Here is a 22,873-nt window from a genome sequence, read left to right on the forward strand (position 1 = left end):
AGAAGAAGCCATGCGAGCCTGACAGGTTCATCTTTGTTTCATCAGTCCAGAAAACTTTGTCCCAGGATTTCTGTAGGCTTGTCTCTAAAGTTTTTCACTAATTCTGGAAATAAAAGCTGAAATGTTGATATGTTGTCTCATATTCATCTTCTGATGTTAAACCCAAATGTTTTCAACGGCTGAGCTGTTCTCTCCTGTGCTCTGATGAATGCCAGGTGCTCGTAGGATGGAAGCACATGCACATTTCTCCTAATTAGCATAGAGAAGTGCTCCTTTACCCCCATATAAGGGCATGAGACTACAGGGCAGTGTGCAAACACAGGAGTGAGAGGAGAAGAAGAGTGATAGCAGTATCATCTAAATTGGAATAAACTTTAAGAACAATCAGAAAACTCTGAAATACTCTGATGGTTGTGTAGTGGATGTAGTTCTGCTCCTAATGACACCAAGAGAGGAAGATTTCAATCTTAGCGTTATCGTTGGATATTAAATATATGCTACAAACACATTTATATGGATGAAAGCAAGGGTTCAGATGGAGCTTTCATCAGTCCTCCAGGTTCTGAACTCTTGAACAGAGTAAGAGCAAACAGGAATCATAGTCTGGGAGGTCGTCAGTCCAGAATATTCATAGAAAGACAGAACAAAAGAGCCAAAGACACATGCTCATATAATCCTGGAGGAGAGTTGATAAATCATTAAACTGCTGTCTAATCCTCTCATCCCCAGGATGGGAACAGAAACACCAACACAGAGGATTACATCAGCAAGATTAATGGACATCAAATGAAATAATCACCCTCTAATTCCTGCTATTGTCTGTGCATGCTGAAGCAGTCTGCAGTGCCCTTCAATCTTCCCATCATCATGAGGAGCAAAGAGGAGGAGAGAGCAAACATCAGTGAGCAAAAGAGCACGGCGGACATCTTTGACCTCAGACATGTAAAAATGCCCACGCAGCTGATCGACACTGCTCGCTAAGAGAAAAAGATGTTTGGATTCTCCTCCTCTGAAACTGTGGACAGGACTGGAGATTTATTTGGACACACACACCTCTCAGCAGCGACGGTTGCCAGGTTATTATTGATTGGCCAAACTTTAGAGAAGTTGGCAACCATTTTCTTGGCCTTCAGGTGCCATAAGTTGCAATGGGACAGCAAAATGTGCACCCATAAATAAAATGCTGCTTCCTAAAGTGGACGATTGGAAACATCAGACAGAAAATAAACCCTGGAGAGCTGGCTGGAGCTCTCCTCTGGCTGCATCACACCAGGATAATGCAGGAGCAGAAAAGTGATTCCTCAGAACAGCAGAGACTCTAAAATGAGTCCTGAGAGATCAAATCAGTAAAGTTTACATTCAAATCTGAATTTCTTCCATGCTACTCTGCAGAAACAGGATATAGAACAAGTGCAGCTGCTGCTTTAGCTCAGGTTAAAGTAGCAGGAAGTTTTCAGCACCAGCTGAATTATACACAGATGTTCTGCTCATAAGCTGCTTAGGATCACTTTAGAGCCCTGGGCGAACGCTTTTTTGGAGTCCCCTCTCATGAAACATACCCAAACTGATGTATAACCAATAATATTTTAAAAAGTAAACCACAACAGACTCCCAACTGAAAAAGGCCTGTATTATTCTCTGCCAACAATCCTCCATCCTCTAAGTCAGGGGTTCCCAAAGCGTGTGAGAGTGAGCCTCCCCTAAGAAGAACTGATTCATTCGGTGGACCCCCACCCACAAAAAGGATTCAAACTGAAAAAGATTAGACAACAACTTTTCAAACATTTACGTCTAATCTTTAAACATTTTTCACATTATTATATTTTGGATATTTTGGTTGAAATGTCCTTAAACATCTGCCGTTCCCTCTTTTTCAGTTATAATGCCATTAAATACCCTTTTTCATATTTCTTGGCCATTTTACAACTTCTTTTAGCCTTTTTTCCCCCATTTTTTCCACTTTTATCCCATTTTTGCCCTTTTTCACCTTTTTGCCCATTTTAGCTACCTTTAATCATTAAATGTCCCTTTATGTCCTATTTTTTTGCTCATTTTTGCTGTGGTTTTTTGCCACTTTTTCCCAATTTTTTTGCCGTTTTTTTTTACAATTTTTTGCCACTGTTCGTCCGTTTAAGCTGCCCTTTGCCATTTGATAACACATCTTTCCTTTTTGCCCAATTTTTGCCCTTTTCACAATTTTTGCCACTTTTATCCAAATTTTTCATTTTTTTCCCATTTTTTGCCACTTTTTGTCCATTTAAACTACCCTTTGCCATGACACTACTTGTTTTCTCTTTTTTTGACAATTTTTGCCACTCTTGACTGCTTTTTGCCCATTTAAGTCACTTTCAGTCCACTTTTCAGTCACTTCTCACCCATTTCTGCTACTTTCTGACCATTTTTCCACTTTTCCTCCTCATTTTTGCCCCTTTTTCACCTATTTTTTTTGCTGCTTTTTGACCATTTTGCCACCTTTAATCTATTTTTATTGCTACTCCTAGCTGTTCTTGCCTCTTTTCACCTCTTCGATTGTGGCTCTTTGGTTGAGTAACACTGCTCTATAGCATAGTCCTTAGAGTAACTATAAGTTTATCCATTTTGCTCCATGCACAGCAGAGGTTAGCAAAGAAAAATCACCTTTTCTCTGGTTTATAGTTCCACACCTCCCCTGAAGCTCCCCAGGGGAGGCCCGCCTCACACTTTGAAAACCACTGGTCCAAATAAAGCTGCAGTTCGGCATCACTGCATGAAGGCTACTGTTAAAAGAGAGTCTGAGGGAGGCTGGACGGACTGATCTAACAGCCTCCACTCTTCTTAAAAGGCTTTCCATGTGATTTGGCATGTTTCTGTGGAAATGTGTGTCCATTCATTCTGTAGACCAGGCTTATTCAACTAGCTGCAATTGTTTCGTCTGCTTTTGTCATGTTGCCAAATTTTAAAGTGATACTATAAATAAAAAGTGCATATTTTTTCATCAAATTGATCTGTATTGGTTTGAAATTTGACATTAGCAGCTGCTTACTGGGCGCCCGGCTACAGTTGTTGATTCTAAAGCTTGACCCAGTTGATTTGTAATTGAATAGTCCTGGTGTAGAGCATTTATGAGGTCAGGCTCTGATGTTGGACCAGAAGGCCTGGCTCACAATCTCTGTTCCAGTTCATCCCAAAGCTGGAGGTGGTTGAGGTCAGGGTACTAGGTGGACTCATCAGTCCTTCTTCGTGCACTGGGGTACAGTCATGTGACATCGGTCTGACGGAAACATCTGAATCCAGTAATTAACAGGTGTGGCCAGATACTTTTGTCCATATAAGTGTATCTGAGATGAGGAAAGCTTATGTCTGGAGCATCATTCATACGTGTAGCTTTTACAGATAAAGACGGGGAACAACAAACACAATTATTCTGAAAAAATGAAGATTTTAAACAAAGTTTGTGACAGGGGTGTCAAAGGGGCCGGATTCTGGATTTAGGACTAATCTGAGAGCCAAACAGGGTCACCTTTTTAACCAGAAACTGTCAACCTCATTTCACCTGTGATAAAATATTACAAAAAAAAAAAAAAAAAAAAAAAACAGTGCTGATGATAAATGATTTTGACATTTAAAAAGTTAAAAAAAAAAAAAGAAAAAAGTTTGAAGGCTCACAATCTGAGAAAAGTAAAATTTATTAGTTCAAAAAGGTCAAACATGAAATTGAAAATGAAAAATAATGTCAATATATTAGAAAGAAAGTCAAAATCATGAGTTTAAAAGGTCAAAATATGAAAGGAAATTTGTCATTATGAAATTCAAAGTGAAATTATGATTCAAATTTTTTTTTTTATTTAGTGATGCAAAACAGATCATGACAAGTGAAGACAACACGCAAGCAATACATACAGTTGAAACCAGAAGTTTACATACACTACATAAAAAGGCACATAAACTTTTTTTCTCACCGTCTAACATTAAATCAGATTAAACTTTTCCTGTTTTTGGTCAGTTAGGATTACCAAAATTATTTCTATTTGCTAAATGCCAGAATAATGAGAGAGATCAATTTTTAGACAATTTTTTATTATTTTCTTGAGAGTCAGAAGTTTACATACATTTCATTAGTATTTGGTAGCATTGCGTTTAAACTTTATGACTTGGGTCAAACGTTTTGGATATGCTTCTACAAGCTTCTCACAATAGTTTGCAGGAATTTTGGCCCATTCCTCCTGGGAGAACTGAGCCAAGTTTGTAGGCCGCCTTGCTCACACATGCCTTTTCAGCTCTGCCCATAAATTTTCAGTGGGATTGAGATCAGGGCTTTATGATGGCCACTCCAAAACACTGACTTTGTTATCCTTAAGCCACTTTGTAACCAGTTTGGCAGTATGCTTAGGGTCATTGTCCATTTGGAAAACCCATTTGCGCCCAAGCTTTAACTTCCTGGCTGATGTCTTGAGATGTTGCTTCAGTATTTCCACATAATGTTCTTTCCTCATGATGCCATCTATTTTGTGAAGTGCACCAGTCCCTCCTGCAGCAAAACAACCCCACAACATGATGCTGCCACCCCCATGTTTCACAGTTGGGATGGTGTTCTCAGGCTTGCAAGCTTCCCCCTTTTTTCTCCAAATGTAACGATGGTCATTATGGCCAAAAAGTTCCATTTTAGATTCGTCAGACCACAGAACATGTCTCCAGAAATTAAGGTCTTTGTCCCTGTGTGCATTTGCAAACTGTAATCTGGCTTTTTTAGGCTTCTTTTGGAGTAATGGCTTCTTCCTGAGAGAGTGGCCTTTCAGCCCATGTGGGTACAGGACTCGTTTGACTGTTGATAATGACACACTCTTACCAGCTTCAGCCAGCATCTTCACAAGGTCTGTTGCTTTTGTTCTTGGGTTGAGATGCACTTTTTGGACCAAAGCACATTCATCTCTGGGACACAGAACCCGTCTCCTTCCTGAGCGGTATGATGGCTGGACATTCCCATGGTGTTTATACTTGCGTATAATTGTTTGAACAGATGAACGTGGCACCTTCAGGCATCTGGAAATTGCACCCAAGGATGAACCAGACTTGTGCAAGTCCACAATTCTCTTCCTGATATCTTGGCTGATTTCTTTTGATTTTCCCATGATGTTACACAAAGAAGCAGTGTGTTTCAGGTGTGCCTTAAAACACATCCACAGGTGTGCCTCTAATTAACTCAAATGTTGTCAATAAACCTGTCAGAGGCTTCCAAAGACATGACATCATCATCTGGGCTTTCACAGATTGTTTAAAGGCATAGTAATCTTAGTGTATGTAAACTTCTCACTCTTAAGAAAATAATTTAAAAAATGTCTAAAAAATGATCTCTCTCATTATTCTGGCATTTAGCAAATAGAAATAATTTTGGTAATCCTAATTGACCAAAAACAGATAAAGTTTAATCTGATTTAATGTTAGATGGTGAGAAAAAAAAGTTTATGTGCCTTTTTATATAGTGTATGTAAACTTCTGGTTTCAACTATACATACAGTGGAAACAAGACAACTAAGGGAGTAAAGCAGGGACTCATAACATTTAGATATTTTAGGTTTGAAGGTGTTGGAAGGCTATGTTTTGAAATTAAATTAAAACACAAATTAATTTCTTTCCCCACATTCCTGACTTCTTATCTAAATATTTTTACTCCTTACTTTTTCAGATTTTGTGACTTAACAGGGAAATCTTAAATCATCAGGATAAGTTCACATTTTTATACTTGAGGAAATCTGCAGACCTCAGACTGATGGGACAGTTAGAACAGAAATATGAGATCATCTTGTGGGCCAGATTTGGCCCCCGGGCCTTGAGTTTGACACCCCTGGTTTATGAACATATAAAACCACCATTACCTGGTTTAAGGTGCTAAAAAGAAACAATGCACTCATCTAGAAAAGGCACGCTGTCATACAGACAATGGGGCTCACCACCTCTCTGATTTGTTAGAAAAGCTCTAAGCCCACTCTGATCAACATCTGAGAGTTGATATGACAGGATAAAATGTAATTTTATTTTAAAACTTTGCAGTTATTTTTCCATGAAGGGAGGGAGAAACCGCACAGGCTGTGTAATTCATTTTAAGATGTGATCAAAAATCAGATTTCAGATTCTCAAACTTTCTGTGAAGAAATGGCTAGAATCAGAGCTGGTTTTGGAAAGGGGAGGGGGAGGGGAGGGAGACGGGTGAAGACTGAAGCGGGTCAATCGGTGATGAGGTCACAGAGGTGAGCGGCTCGGGTTCAATGGCCAGAGAGGAAAACAAGTTCAAGGAGGAGGAGGGTAAACGGTGAGAAAAGAGGTGATTGAGGGACAAATGAGAGTGAAAGGAGAAAAACGACCCAGGCAGTGATGAGAAATAGCAGAAGGTTCATGGTACGTGTGAGACAGTGAAGTTTAACTACAGAAGGTTTATCAGTTTGATGGTCAGGAAGACAGAAAAAAAGGGAGAGCTCCTTTAAAGAACTGCAGATTAACATTAAATGAAAACCAGAGCAGGAAACAGAGAGAGGAAAGCCCTCTTATCATGTTAGGACCCCCCACCCCCACCCCATCCTCTTTTGTGTGTTGGAGAGGAAAACCTTTCAATTAGCTCAAGCTGCTCACGTCACTGGACAATAGAGCTGTCAGAGGATGTTAGCGTTAGCCGAGCAGGCAGGCGTCTCCTCCAGGATCACATCGGGAAATTAGCTTCAAGCCATCAAACCAGCGAGCCTCACAATAGAGCACGGGGATATTTGTCTGCCTCCCCTCAGAGAATCTAATAAAGTTGTTTACAAGCAGACATTGAATAAAGACACACAATACGCTGGTCCTGACCCCCCAGGCAGACCCATTCACTCTGTCTCTTTATAAGAAAGAAGAACGTGACTCTATAGAGTTTACCATCTAGACTGGATAATTCATGATGGAGGGAGCACGAGGCTGAGATGGAAGCACGAGCAGGAAGATGTTCTCTGTCTCTGACAGATGTTAAAAGAGGTTTATAAAAGGCTTCACAAGTGAATTTACACATCTAACACTTAAGTTTGTAGAGTGGGGGGACCATCAGGAGCCCAGAGCAGTAGAGGGTCGAGGATGAAGCAGCCTGGACCCTTCATATGCTCCTGTACCTGCAGGGGCGTGGCTAGGGATTCAGGGCCCCTAGAAAAAATATTACACAGGGCTCCCCTTAGCCGGCTAGCCAAGCAACAAATGTTGCATCATTTTAACAAACAAATATGCATTTTGATGTTTTTTTTTTTACATAATTTCCCAAATTATGTGCATTTTTTTTACTACAGCTAAATTAAATGTACTTGCATTATTGCATTATATAATAAATTATTCTGCTTAATATCCTGCTCATAAGCAGGGCCTTTTGAGCATGGTTTGGTTCAGCCAAACTGGTGATGGTAAAGCAAATCAGCACGGCTTTGTTTGGCACGGCGCAGCCAAAAGCCGTAGTAGAAAAGCCACATAAGTTGGTTGTACATGTACAACCGATGTTGGACGAGAAGTCCTGGCTCTCAGTCTCCACTCTAGTTCATCCCAAAGGTGTTCTATGGGGTTGAGGTCAGGACTCTGTGCAGGCCAGTCAAGTTCATCCACACCAAACTCTCTCATCCATGTCTTTATGGACCTTGCTTTGTGCACTGGTGCACAGTCATGTTGGAACAGGAAGGGGCCATCCCCAAACCGTTCCCACAAAGTTGGGAGCATGGAGTTGTCCAAAATCTGTTGGTATGCTGAAGCATTCAGAGTTCCTTTGACTGGAACTAAGGGGCCAAGCCCAGCTCCGGAAAACAAGCCCACACCATAATCCCCCCTCCACCAAACTTTACACTTGGCACAATGCAGTCAGACAAGTACTGTTCTTCTGGCAACTGCCAAACCCAGACTCATCCATCAGATTGCCAGATGGAGAAGCGTGATTGGTCACTCCAGAGAAGGCGTCTCCACTGCTCTAGAGTCCAGTGGTGGCGTGCTTTGCACCACTGCATCCCACGCTTTACATTGCACTTGGTGTTGTATGGCTTGGATGCAGCTGTTACCATGGAAACCCATTCATGAAGCTCTCTACCACTGTTCTTGAGCTAATCTGAAGGCCACATGAAGTTTTGAGGTCTGTAGCCATTGACTCTGCAGAAGGTTGGAGACCTCTGCGCACTATGACCTCAGCATCCGCTGACCCTGCTCCATCATTTTACGTGGCCTACCACTTGGTGGCTGAGTTGCTGTCGTTCCCAATGGCTTCCACCTTGTTATAATACCACTGACAGCTGACTGTGGAATATTTAGGAGCCAGGAAATTTCACCACTGGACTTGTTGCACAGGTGGCATCCTATCACAGTACCACGCTGGAATTCACTGAGCTCCTGAGAGCGAGCCATTCTTTCACAAATGTTTGTAGAAACAGTCTGCATGCCTAGGTGATGATTTTATACACCTGTGGACATGGAAGTGATTGGAACACCTGATTTACATTATTTGTATGGGTGAGTCAATACTTTTGGCAATATAGTGTATAAGAATCAAACCTTTTAAGGTTCTTTGGCCTTTTTGCTTGTATTGATCAGAAAGCTAGAGGGAGGGGAAGAGTGTGAGGAGAACAAGTACCAAACAGAGCTGGCACCAGGAACTGATCATGTGACCAGTGCGCCTCTGTACATGGTCCCCGCTCTACCTGAGCCTACCTGGGGCCCAGGGCTCAAACTTTAACCTGCATTTGTTTGATTTAAGGTCAGACACAATGAGAACCTGAGTCTGTAACAGAAATACTTTTCTTCTGGGTGTCTTAAAAACCATGTCCCATCAGCTTGTTGTGACTCACCATTAAATCTACTGTGTAATCTGATTAATTTTCATGAACCAGACTAGAGGGCAAAATAAATCCACGTCTTATCTATCCTTTAGATAAACAAATGCAGCTGAAAAGAAGCACACAATATTGATTCATTTTAACATTGACCATGGTTCAGTGTGCTCTGTTATTTCTGTTTAAATGAAGGCTCGGTGTCAGGAGTATTAGCTAATGCAAAAGAATAAATTAGTCAACTGTGTGCATGCTTTATTCATTTAAAAACACACATTTTTAATGATTGTTCCCCTCCATGGTACTTGCAAGGGTATGTTGAAACAAGAGGAAAGAAAGGAGGGTGACAGAGTCTCTGTTCAGCTTTGGTGTGAATATGAAAACATCGAGAAGACGGGAATGATTCTCTCTCAGTCGGCTCCTGAAGCAGCTTTGACTGTGAACACCGGTACTAGTGCTGTTATCTGGAGCACAGAGGTGAAATGTTTACACCATATGAACCTGTTAGCTTTGGTTAATGGCTCCATTAGACATTTTTAGTCTTTTACATCAGACTGTGTCAGACCAAGTTCGTGCAGAAAATCTCTTTCTTTGGATCACAAAGATTAAAGCACGGGTGTCAAATTCAAGGCCCGGGGGCCAAATGTGGCCTGCGGTGCAGTTTTACCCACAGGCCCACAGATCATATCTTAATTAGAACTGGCCTGCTGCTATGAGGTCTGCAGATTTCCTCCAGTATAGAAATGTAAAATTAACCTTGAAGATTACAAAAATCCTTGTTAAGTAAAATCTGAAAAAGTAGAGAGTAGAAATAATTCGATAAAAAGTCAGGAATGAGGAAAAGAAATTAATTTGTGTTTTCATTTCATATTTTCATTTTGCATCCCAAGATTATGACTGAAACTTATGATTTTGACTTTATTTCATATTTTGACCTTTTAAATTCATCATTTTGACCTTTTCTCTCATACTGTGACCTTTAAGATTCCCAGTTTTTCATTTTAAACCATATCTTCACCTTTTAAACTCCTAACTTTGACTTTTAATCCCATGTTTTCACTCTTTAAACTCCTGATTGAGAATTTTATCTCATATTTTGACCTTTTCGAGCAACAATTATGAAATTTTATCTTCTTTTAAAACTCTTGATTTTGTATTTTGTCTCATATCTTGACCTTCAAACTCTGATTTTAACTCTCTATCTCTGTCTTTGCCTTTTAAAAACCTTATTTTGACTTTTCATTTTGTATTTTGACCTTCAGGACTTATAAAGTTGACTTTTAATCTCAGATTTATTGATGCTGTGATATTTAATCATTTTTATTTTTTTTTTTTTTAGAAATCTTAAAATCATTTATCATCACTGTTTAATTTTCCCTACAATCATTACCTGTGAAAACACGGTAGACAGTTTTCAGTTAGATCTTGACCCTGTTAGGCCCTCAGGTTAGTCCTGAATCCAGAACCCGGTCTTGCTGTGATTGAGTTTGACACCCCTGGATTACAGGAATAGAAAAGCTGTTATTACTGACAGTATGGGATCATGGTTAGGAGCTATAATGTTAATTTATATAGTTTTTATAGATTTGGAGTTCTCATACATCCTGACGCCTGCAGAGACAAAGACCTGGTCTTGGTCTACAGATGGACTTGAGAGCAGACGAGGCGCTGGGATGATTGGGAGCTCTGTCAGATGTGCTGAGATAAAGAGCAGAATAAAAGGACCAGATGCAGCGTGTTTTTCTTCCTCCAACATTAAAAACAGAAGCCGATGTCTGGATTTAGAGTGAAACTCAGACTCAGATGTTTGTGTGCTATCAGCTCTGAGACAACATCTGCCGTCTCGTCTGCTCTATCTAATTGTCTGATGTTCTGTTTTATGTTGGATTCGTCTTTTTTCTGTGACTTTAATGAGAAAATGTTGCTGGTTTTATCACACTGACCAGTTTTTACTGAAAACAGATCTGTCTTACACTCAAAGGCACAAAGCTTGTAGCAATTACCCTCCTTCATGTGTTGATGATGAGGATTTAACAAATATCAAGGAGTTTAAAGGTTTTTTTCTTCTCTAAATTAAAGACGGAGAAATAAAGAATGGAGCCAATGAGACTCTATCTCTGACAGCACATCTGCAGAACCAGACACAGATTTATTTAAGAGGGATATTTGATCAGCACTGGCTCTTTATTAGTAGGTGTTTTGTGCCTGCAGGGTGAATTTTCAGGCTGTTTTTCCTTTTCTATTTTATTTTTATTTCTGTGTTTTTCTGTTTAAGTTACACTCAAAGCTTTGTGGGGTGAAACTGTACAAGCAGAGACGTAAGCGGCTGAGATTGATCCAGGTATGACAGCTCCAAGCAGAGATAACCACCTGACGCAGGTGAGGAGATAACCACAGAGATTGAATCACTGTTCCACATCATTCGCTGCAATTTTAACAAGCTGGAATCCTGCATGTGCACGGAGTGGAGAGAGAAAATATAAAGTTTGGAAATAACGATGCAGATGACAGGAAAATCATTCTGTTTGTTCGGAGACAACGTTTCTTTGAGGTGCAAAACAGCTGAATCCTGGAGACGGTGACGTCTGATGGCAAACAGAGGGGATGTGCTGGTATTGATTTACTCTGTATTTTTAAAGCTGGTCTGATTGATCATTTTTGGGACAATAATGCCAAACATGGCCAGCAAAAAAATGAAAGAAAGAAAAAACGGAATAATTTAAAGCAGTGATACTCAACGTGTGGCTCTTTTATGTCTTAATTTGAAATATTATTCCCTCATTAATCAATTCATTTCCTAACCTGACACGCCAGAGGGGTTAGTTTCACACATCCATCTGGGAAAGCTTCAATAGGAAATGTTTGGGAAAAGGCAGAGGCTTTGAAAAATCTCAGAGTGTGATTGGATGGACGTTCTGTCTGTCACATCTCTACGGCCAATCAGAGCAACAAAACACGTGACGTAGTTGCTATCGAGGTGCGCGTGCGCAGCTACTGAGGAATAATGCGAAACATGGCGACTGTAGACATGTCAGTACACGAGTTTTGTGGTTTTTGAAAAGAAAACAACTCACTGCTGTTCTTTGTTCTTCTTTTAACCAAGAAATGTCGACAAGTTCTGATAAAACTGGCGCTTTAGCAGCATCCACGCTAACCTCTTCCGCCATAATTGCACCAGCCTCTTGTTGATGCTTGCTTACGTCACGACTCCGCCGCACCTGAAAGTGCTGCCTCTCGTCACTGATTGGTCCTGTCACTTTCTAACCGGGCCCAAACGTTTCAGATGGGAGCTTAAAGGGATACTTCAACATTTTGGCAAATAATAATTGTAATGTTACATAATTATACGTTATTATTTCATAGCGTGGTGAATGTGCAGGTCACAACTTGTCCACGAGAGCGTTTTGGAGTTGTTGGATTGTGTATTTGATGAGTTTGATGAGGGAAGGCCAGAATACCGTCTGCTTACATTGAGTTGGCACAGCAGGTCCGAACTCTCGACGGCAATCTAAAAATAGCTTGCACCGACAACTAAAGGTAATGAACCTATTACTAAGACTATAGGGATTATGGCAATGGACGAATTTGCCAAAATGTTGAAGTATCCCTTTAACAAGATGGATTCACCAGTGAAAAACAAGGAAACGGGCGCATCCATCTGCTCTGCAAGGTTATTCATTTCCCACATTTATACAGTAGGGTTTCACTGTCAAACTGAATTGTCAAGCATTATTTTTTACCCTTACTGTCCTTTTTTTAAAATTTTCTTGCCACTTTTAATCACCTTTTTTTTTTCTTTTAGCCTATTTTTGCCACTTTAATCCTGTTTTTGCCTGTTTTTCATCAGTTCTGCCACTTTCATCCTGCTTTTTTGCTACTTGCAATTTTTCCCCTTTTTTGCCTTGTTTTACCCGCTTAAGCTGCCTTTTGCCATTGATTGCCACCTTTTCCCATTTTGCTGCTTTTTATCCATTTTGGTCACTTTTCAACCATTTTTCCCCCGTAACTGATTTTTTTGTCACTTCTCATCTGTTTTTGCCACTTTTCAACAAGTTTTTTGCCATTTTTTTATCTCCATCCATCTTCTTCCGCTTATCCAAGGTCAGGTTTGCAGGGCAGAAGCTTAAGCAGGGAAGCCCAGACTTCCCAATCCCCGGCCACTTCATCCAGCTCTTCCCGGGGGATCCCAAGGCGTTCCCAGGCCAGTCAAGAGACATAGTCTCTCCAGCGTGTCCTGGGTCTTCCTCCTCCCAGTAGGACCTGCCCGGAACACCTCACCAGGGAGGCGTCCAGGAGGCATCTGGACCAGATGCATGAGCCACCTCATCTGGCTCCTCTTGACATGGAGGAGCAGCAGCTCTACTCCGAGTCTGTCCTGGATGGCTGAGCTTCTCACCCTATCCCTAAGGGAGAGCCCAGACACCCTGTGGTGGAAACTAATTTCGGCCGCCTGTATCTCGTTCTTTCGGTCACTGCCCACAGCTCGTGACCATAGGTGAGGGTAGGAACATAGATGGACCGGTAAATTGAGAGCTTCGCCTTTAGACTCAGCTCTTACTTCACCATGACAGACCGATGCAGAGAGTGCATCATTGCTGACGCCGCACCGATCCGCCTGTCGATCTCCCGCTCCATTCTCCCCTCACTCGTGAACAAGACCCCGAGATACTTGAACTCCTCCACTTGGGGCAGGATCTCATTCCCAAACATTTTATACCTATTTTGTCCCTTTTCACCCCCCTTTTTTTTGCTACTTTTAACCATTTTTTCTACTTTTAGCTTATTTTGGTTGCCACTTCTCACCACTTAGATTGTGACTCTTGCAAAGGTATTTTTTGACAATTTGGCTCTTTGGCTGAGCAGGGTTAACACTGATCTTAACTGTTTTTAGAAGTACAGTACATATGAGTTAGCCTTGTCGTTTGCTCAATCACTTAGCTTTTTATGACGTTAATACTTGAAACAGCAGTGTGGTATATTCTGAAGAGCAGCTCTGACACAGTCTAAAGTCATTTTCTATGTCGACGCATGGCCCAGAGTGTAAAAATGACAGCGGAGGTGAACACCTAAACACTTTACACAGAGCGTATGATAGCGCCACACACCTCTGCTCTCACCCACCTGTGCAGCAGACAGCTGGGTCCAGATGCAGTAAAGGCTCTGCTGTGTGATGCTCAGAGGGTCTACAGAGTGGTTCATGAAGACCATGAAGCACTGAGCAAACCTACACCTTAATAAAGTCAATATAGAGGAATACTGAAGGACTTACGAACACAGAGGTTTCCGCTCTCGTAGAAGCCTGGGCAGCACTGTGAGCGACGTCTGTACATGGTCCGAACTCCTCGCCGGTACGCCGTCTTGTAGCTGATCCTGGATGTAGAGAACAGCAGAGTGAGGACTGAAGCTACATGAACCTCTCTGTGGTAGACCTGTATCTATGGAGGAGGCCGGTGTGTGGTTGTCGGGTATTTCTGTTCACTTTGGATATGAGTCTGCTTTGTTTCAGGTCTTCTAGCATTAAACGTGAATGTTTTGGGTTGTTTTGTGAGTTTATCATGTCTGCTAACGCTGTTTTCTCATTCTCCATTACTGTTCACATGAAACCCAGATAAATGCCATATATCCTTACTAAAACCATCACGTTGCTCCCTTAACTTTAATGTGTCTTTGTAATCATTCTTGTTTAGGCCTGATTGTTATTTCAAGGATAAAACTACCGGTCTGAAATCATCTGTTCACGCTGATGCCGTGTGTTGTGGTGTTGCTGGGATAAAGTAAAACTGTCTTTACTTCTCCTTTCTTCTTTTAAACCAGCGACACTTTAACGTTTGAGGTTAGAGTTTTCTTCTCTCCTTCAAGGACGTCGATGTTGTCTGTCTGACATTTTCAGCTTCAGATCAATGGCGACGCCTTAAAGCTTAATGTGGTCGTTAAAGGCGATATACCGCCGGTCGCTCATCACGACTGCAACAAGAGGAGGAGATAGATAGAGAGGAGACACCATCACTGATAAAAGATGGAGAGGCTTTGTTGTTAGAGACATCGGTCACTTAGATAGAACATCCTTCTATGAAAAGGTGTCACTATTTATAGTTTAGTCCAGTAAAAGTACCTTTAAGTAATTCCCCAGATAAATAGAAGTCCTCTAATTTAGTTTGTTTGCAAACTGGTTTAAAGAGCAGACCTCAAGCTGCTTTACCTAGATCAGTGATACTCAACGCCTGGCTCCTCTGTTTTGTGGCTCTTCTGTGATGTTTTGTGGCTCTTCTGTTTTGTGGCTCTTCTGTGATGTTTTGTGGCTCTTCTGTTTTGTGGCTCTTCTGTTTTGTGGCTCTTCTGTGATGTTTTGTGGCTCTTCTGTGATGTTTTGTGGCTCTTCTGTTTTGTGGCTCTTCTGTGATGTTTTGTGGCTCTTCTGTTTTGTGGCTCTTCTGTTTTGTGGCTCTTCTGTGATGTTTTGTGGCTCTTCTGTTTTATGGCTCTTCTGTGATGTTTTGTGGCTCTTCTGTGATGTTTTGTGGCTCTTCTGTTTTGTGGCTCTTCTGTGATGTTTTGTGGCTCTTCTGTGATGTTTTGTGGCTGTTCTGTGATGTTTTGTGGCACTTCTGTGATGTTTTGTGGCTCTTCTGTTTTTTTGGCTCTTCTGTTTTGTGGCTCTTCTGCTTTGTGGCTCTTCTGTGATGTTTTGTGGCTCTTCTGTGATGTTTTGTGGCTCTTCTGTTTTGTGGCTCTTCTGTGATGTTTTGTGGCTCTTCTGTTTTGTGGCTCTTCTGTGATGTTTTGTGGCTCTTCTGTTTTGTGGCTCTTCTGTGATGTTTTGTGGCTCTTCTGTGATGTTTTGTGGCTCTTCTCTTATGTTTTGTGGCTCTTCTGTGATGTTTTGTGGCTCTTCTGTTTTGTGGCTCTTCTGTGATGTTTTGTGGCTCTTCTGTTTTGTGGCTCTTCTGTTTTGTGGCTCTTCTGTGATGTTTTGTGGCTCTTCTGTGATGTTTTGTGGCTCTTCTGTTTTGTGGCTCTTCTGTTTTGTGGCTCTTCTGTTTTATGGCTCTTCTGTGATGTTTTGTGGCTCTTCTGTGATGTTTTGTGGCTCTTCTGTTTTGTGGCTCTTCTGTTTTATGGCTCTTCTGTGATGTTTTGTGGCTCTTCTGTTTTGTGGCTCTTCTGTTTTATGGCTCTTCTGTGATGTTTTATGGCTCTTCTGTGATGTTTTGTGGCTCTTCTGTTTTGTGGCTCTTCTGTTTTGTGGCTCTTCTGTGATGTTTTGTGGCTCTTCTGTGATGTTTTGTGGCTCTTCTGTTTTGTGGCTCTTCTGTGATGTTTTGTGGCTCTTCTGTTTTATGGCTCTTCTGTGATGTTTTGTGGCTCTTCTGTTTTATGGCTCTTCTGTTTTGTGGCTCTTCTGTGATGTTTTGTGGCTCTTCTGTGATGTTTTGTGGCTCTTCTGTGATGTTTTGTGGCTCTTCTGTTTTGTGACTCTTTTATGTCTCAATTTGAAATATCATTCCCCTAGAAAACCTTTAAAAAGGGAAACTTTGACCTCAGAATTTTCCACTGCAAGTCAAATTATTTTGTTTGTTTTCCACATTTACACAGTTGTCTTTAATTGTCACCCTTCATTTTGTGTCTGTTTATTTCCATTGCCTGGATTTGCAGGGTTTTTTGCTAATTTTTGTCTTTTTTGCCACTTTTAATCCATTTTCACTGCTTTAAACTTGCTTTGCCACTTCTTTTGCAGCTTTTTGCCCATCTTTGCCACTTTTATACCATTCTTTAGCCCAGTGATTTTCAAACTTCTTTCATTTTTCATTTTCAAAGGCACACCTAAGGTTAAGCCAGAATCTCAAGGCACACCTTATTTAAATTGATAGAAAATAGACTTTTTAAATAATGTTACAGTCAAGGTGGCCTATAAGGGGCGATAAAGGGGAGAGCTTTCTGGGGTCCAGCCAACTGGGGGATCATGGAACTGGCAAAAGGTGTCTGAAAGGTGGCTAAAATGAGTTAAAAGAGAAGAAAAAACATGGCAAAATTGGGCAAAAAGTGGCAAAACACAGTCAGAAATTGGCGAAAATTGGTAAAACAAGTGGCCAAACTGTGGGTTGAAATTGGCAAAAACTTGCTGAAAGCGTCAAAAAGATGCTTTAACAATTTTTTCTCCCAATTTTCACCCATTTAAGCTATCTTTTGTCATTAAATAACACTTTTTTTTCCTAGTTTTTGTCCCATTTCAGACACTTCTTTTTGCCACTTTTACCCCATTTTGCCCACTTAAGCAACCTTTTGCCATTAAATACCACTTTTTTTGCCCAATTTGACACTTTTTTTGAAACTTTTTACCCATTTTTTGCCTCTTTTATCCAATTTTTGCCCTTTTCCACCTTTTTTTTGCCATTTATCATGCATTTAAGCTATCTTTTACCAATAAATACCACTTTTCATACTTTTTCCCATTTTGACACTTTTTTTAACAACTGTTTGCCCATTTTTTTGCCCCTTTTCACAATTTTTTCTCCCAATTTTCACCATTTAAGCTACCTTTGGTCATTAGACATCACTTTTTTCCTAGTTCCTAGAAATTGGCAAAAACTTGTAGAAAGTGGCAAAAAGTTGGCAAAAATTGGTTACAAGTGGTCAAAAAGAGTTAAATGTTGTTAAAAAAAAGATGGTAAAAATTTTTAAAAGCAATCTAAAAGGGCAAAATTGGGCAAAAAAAGTGGTCAAACAAAGGCAGAAGTGGACAAACATTGGCAAAAGGTGGCAAAATAGATCACAAGTGGCAGGAAAGTAGGTTACAGTTGCTAAAAGGTGGTAAAAAGTGTTAAATGTTATGGAAATAATAGCAAAAACAGCCAAATAAATGCAAAAGTGGTCAAAAAGTGGCAAAAAGGTAGCAATAAAGGGTTAAATGTGGCCAAAAATGTTCCAAAAAAGTGGCAAAAATGGGTCAAAAGTAGTAATAAGAAGTGGCAAACAATGCTATAAAGCAGCAAAAGGGTTAAAGTTGTCAAACAAGTGGCTAAACTGGGTAGATTAAATTGTCAACTTGGTTAAAAGTTGCATGAATTAATAACTTCAACACTAACTTCAACCCATGCTTTTCAGCTCTAAATGAGGTAAGTGTTTATCAGGATGCTAGCACCAATGCTACTGATCCAACACACTGACATCGTCAATAAATCACTATTGGGGAGGGTCCATTCTCAGGGTTTTTTCAGTACTTGTGACAAAGTTACACTAGCGTGCCCTGTCTCACCGTTTGAGAACCACTGCTTTAGCCCCTTTACTCTGCTTTTTGCTATTTGCATTTTTTTTTTTTTTACGCTTTCTGCCCATCAAAGCTGCCTTTGCCATTAAATGCTAGACTACCCTCTACAGTATTTTTGCCACACTTTGGTGCTTTTTTCTTACCTTTTGCTTGTTAAGTCACTTTTACACTCATTTTTTTGCCCTATTTTTTGCTGCTTTTTGCCACTTGCTGCATTTTTTGCCGCTTCTTCTCCCCATTTTTACACTTCTTACCCAGTTTTTGCCATTGCAAACACAGCGGTTGTGTCAGAGAGGTGGTCTCACTACCAAACCAACCCTGCAGCGGTTTGTTTGCAGTGAGAACACAATGGAACCAGCAGCCAGAGTAAATCCCCCGTTTCTTCATCACAGCAGAAGTGTAAGCAGCAGCAGAGGTGGTAATAAGATGGTGATGGACATTCTGGATCACAGCTGATGTTAAAATAATAGGATTGGTATTAAACCCTGCTGGTCTAACGGCTGAAGAAGGGGAGGAGTTCTCCTCTAGCCGTCACATGGCTGACCACAATGAAAAGGCTATAAGCTGCAAACCTTGAACACTTAACATGCTTGAACGTTGAATGTTAGCTAATAATTCACAGCTGATCCTTGTGTGGGATCAGTTTACATCACGAGATTCTGAAAGAGTCACAGCTCTACTGGTAAAGAAAAGCTGTGATTGGGTGGCCTTACCGATGTCGGGTGCATTTGAACCAGTTGAGGATGTCGGTGCAGCGGGTGTAGTAAACCTGGTCGAATGGATGAGCGTATGACTCCTGCACCGTCACGGCGTAGCTGTAGGGATGGAGGAAACAGATCATCAGGATCAGCCATGTTTCCCTGATTAGACCGGCCCATCTGATCTTTAACTGATGACGCTGGCCCCGAACCCTCAAAGATTCCATCAACATGTACAGAAATAGAAAGGAGCAGGTCTTTAAGAGCCTAAGATAGTGCAGCTGCACAGGTGAATGTTCACTGACAACCCTAAACCCAGGAAGTTCTGCAAAAAACATATGACATCTGGAATAAGGACCAGTATCATTACATTATAAAATAAACCTTGATGTGTGTAAGAGTGTGTGTTCAGACTCTCAGGCAAACGGCCGGTCATGTGACCAGAGATGTCATTAATGGGACCACATTCCTACATTTTAACCACGTTAAAGCGTGTCTAAACTCTAAGAGCAGGGGTGTCAAACTCAATCACAGCAAGGGCCTGAATCTAAGTTTAGGTCTAACCTGAGGGCCTAACAGGGTCAGGATTTAACTGAAAACTGTCTACCATGTTTTCACGGTAATGATTATAGGGAAAATTAAACGATTTTAAGATTTTTTTAAAAGTCAAAATGATTAAATATCACAGCATGAATAAATCTGAGATCAAAAAAAGTCAACTTTAAAGTCCTAAAGGTCAAAATACAAAATTAAAAGTCAAATAAGGTTTTTAAAGGCAAATATATGAGAAAGAGAGTTAAAACCATGAGTTTAAAGGTCAAGATAGGAGATAAAACATAAAATTAGAGTCTAAAAAGTCAAAATAGAAGATAAAATTCAAAACTGTGACTCTAAAAGGTCTAAATATGAGATAGAATTCTAGATCAGGAGTTTAAAAAGTGAAAATATGGGATTAAAAGTCAAAGTTAGGAGTTCAAAAGGTCAAGACTTGATTTAAAATGAAAAATTGTGAGTTTCTGTTCTAAATGTCCATCAGTCTGAGGTCTGCTGATTTCCTCAAGTATGAAATGTGAACTTATCCTGATGATTTAAGATTTCCTTGTTAAGTCACAAAATCTGAAAAAGGAAGGAGTAAAAATATTTAGATAAGAAAGCAGGAATGTGGGAAAAGAAATTTATTTATGTTTTAATTTCACATTTTCAATTTTGTATCTCAGTTAGGACTCAAACTCAGGATTTTGACTTTTAATTTCATACTTTGAGCATTTCAACTCATAATTTTGACTTCTCATAGAATATTTTGAGCTTTTAGATTCATAATTCTAATTTTTAAGTCATATTTGGACCTTTTTAACCAATTATTTTGTATTTTATCTCATATTTTTAACTCCAAACTTTGACTTCATAATCCCATAGTTTTACCTTTTAGACTCACAATTTAAATTTTGAATCATATTTTGGCTTTAAATTTCATGACTACGGATTTTCTTTCATATTTTGACCTTTTAAACTCATGATTTTGACTTTCTTTTTAACTATATTTGCCTTTAAAAACATTATTTTTCACTTTCATGTTTGGACCTTTTTGAACTAATAAATGTACAATTCTCAGATTTTGAGCCTTCAAATTTACCTTTTTAACTTTTTAGATGTCGAAATCATTTACCTGATGAAAAAAAAAAAAAATCATTTTGCATCCCAAGATTATGAGTGAAACTTATGATTTTGACCTTTTATTTCATATTTTGACCTTTTAAATTAATAAATTGGACTTTTAATCCCATATTTCACTTTTAAAACTCCTGATGGAGAATTTTATCTCATATATTTACCTTTTAAAAACCTTATTTTGAATTTTGATTTTGTATTTTGACCTTTAAGACTTATAAAGTTGACCTTTATCTCAGAATTATTGATACTGTGATATTTAATCATTTTGACTTTTTTTTTTAACAAATCTTAAAATCAATTATTTAATCTAATTATTTATTCTCTACTTTTTCAGATTTCTATAACTTATCAAGAATTTTTTAAATCTTTAAATTTACATTTTTATACTGGAGGAAATCTACAGACCTCATAGCAGGACAGTTCTAATCAAGATGTGATCCTCTGGGCCGGGTAAAACCGGCCTTGAGTTTGACACCTGTGTCTTAGGGTCATTGATTCTTTGGTTTATGGTAGAAAATGTGGTAGATTGTGTTTTTTAGATATATTTGATGCTATAGTGTATAGCGTTATCTAATCCAGTGGTTCCAACCTTTTTCATCAAGCCCCTCTACTTGTAGCTAAGAAAATGTGAGCCCCCCGAGGACCGACAAAAAAAATAGTGATACTTTGTGGCCAAAATGAACATAAATTTTTATTATTGTTTGTGTAAATCCAAACAAAGTAGCCCTACGCACCATAAAAACCCGTGTATGAATTATTTATAAGGGTTACACCATGATTCCTGTATATATAATGTTAACAACCTCAGGACAGAGCCTGGCCCCCCTGAGATCACTGGCGCCCCTAAGGGGGTCCTGGACTCCAGAATTTCAGATTCTTCTCAAACTCTCTGAGGGCTGAATCTTAAAAATCAGAGCATCACTATGTTTGAAGGAGCTACAAGTTCTTCTTCTCTTAATTTTCCTATAAAAGCAGAATAAAGACAGCAGGTATTGATCTCAGAGAGCGTGGTTTTAAATCTAAGGAATGTTTCAAAGCATCGATTCTCTCAGAAAGCTTTATTTTATTTCCTAAAATGGTCCAGGTTTTTATAAGAACCCTTACACAGGCCGGCCCTCATCTTGAATGTTGTGTTGCTGATTTGCAGGCTGATGCTTTGCTCTCCTCTCTGCTGCTGAGTCCAGGTGACGGACTGACTTTAACCTTTCTGAGCAGTGAGAACAGTAAAAGTCATCAGAGCTAATATCCATTTCCACAGCTCCTCGTCATGATTACTCTGAGAGATGATCGATCAGAGCGCCTGCACTCTGCCGCCTCGCTCTCGGCTCAGATGACATTGTGCTTTTCCTCTCGGAGCACCGGGACCACTCAGGCAGTCACATTAGCATCGCTCTGGATTTACGGCCCCCGCGTGTCCCCTGGAGTAAACCTCCTCTGATTATCGGCAAACCCTCAGAGCTGATTTGTGGCGGGGAGTCCATTAGTTCTCTGCAGCATTTTGAGCGCTGCTTTTTCACTTCAAATATTGGAGAAATGACTGACCTCTCCCAGTGGCTGCACACGTTGGGGTCGTCCGGGTTGAGGGACAAAGCCAGAGGGACCACAGCGAGCAGGGCGAGCCACAACAGGGCTCGGGGGGAGACCCCACCATCCCCCATCGTCCTCCTCCCTCCGTCCTTGAAAAGACAAAGATAGAAAGAAATGAGATCTCACCTTTGGAAAGATTTGGTTTGCTTGGATATGGATCAAAAAAAAGCATGAATGAAATACTGGGATGTCTACCAGGACTGATCAGAGCTGTAAAGAAACAAGTCTAACCCCATAGATGGGTCCTGAATCCTCCATTTAAGCCTTGAATGAATCCACAATATCCAGCTTCTTCATTCTTCTTTCTCTGCATCTTTGACACTTAAATGTTTCAGACCATCAAACTAACGTTAATATAGAGATAACCGGAGTAAACACAACAGTCAGTTTTTAAATCATGATTTTATTTATTAAGGGAAAAACCCAAGAGTACCTGGATGCATTCAAGGACCTCCACTTCTCACCGGAAGTCAGAAAATCACCATCATATCTCGTCTTCTAATACCTGAAGTCACTTGAACTGAATGTCTTCTTTGTTGTTTTCTCCGTGTGTTGCCACCATGTTAGCAGAGGCAAGTCCTCCAAGTAAGGAAATACAAGTAGACAAAACATTTGTGAGTTTTTGGGTTAACAAGCACAGCGATAATGTCACATTTATTTTAATGAATCAATTTATGATCCAAGTTCACGTATCACTGAGCAGAGACATAATATGAGACAGGAGATTGGCTGGCCGGATGTCAGCGTCACCGCCATGTTGCCAGAGGCAAGTCACTACATCATTCAATACAGTAGACAAGGACTGGATTTTTGGAATAAAAAGCTGAAAACGACGAGATAACATGGATTTTAATGAATCA

The 22,873-nt window shown here is 40.1% G+C and overlaps 1 protein-coding gene across 1 annotated transcript in view; it reads right to left on the reverse strand.

The window, feature by feature from the left end:
* LOC121511398 (multiple epidermal growth factor-like domains protein 11) overlaps positions 1 to 22,084 on the reverse strand; it is a 181,855-nt gene extending 159,771 nt beyond the window's left edge. Inside the window, exons 1-3 of the mRNA XM_041790064.1 lie at positions 21,969 to 22,084; positions 18,771 to 18,872; positions 14,062 to 14,162 (exon numbers count right to left, since the gene is read on the reverse strand). Of these exons, the coding sequence (XP_041645998.1) occupies positions 14,062 to 14,162; positions 18,771 to 18,872; positions 21,969 to 22,084 (319 nt within the window). The remainder of the gene's footprint in view (positions 1 to 14,061; positions 14,163 to 18,770; positions 18,873 to 21,968) is intronic.
* Positions 22,085 to 22,873: the final 789 nt, after the last annotated feature.

This window comes from Cheilinus undulatus, linkage group 1 (genome assembly GCF_018320785.1).
Source record: "Cheilinus undulatus linkage group 1, ASM1832078v1, whole genome shotgun sequence".
Classification (NCBI taxonomy): Eukaryota; Metazoa; Chordata; class Actinopteri; order Labriformes; family Labridae; genus Cheilinus; species Cheilinus undulatus.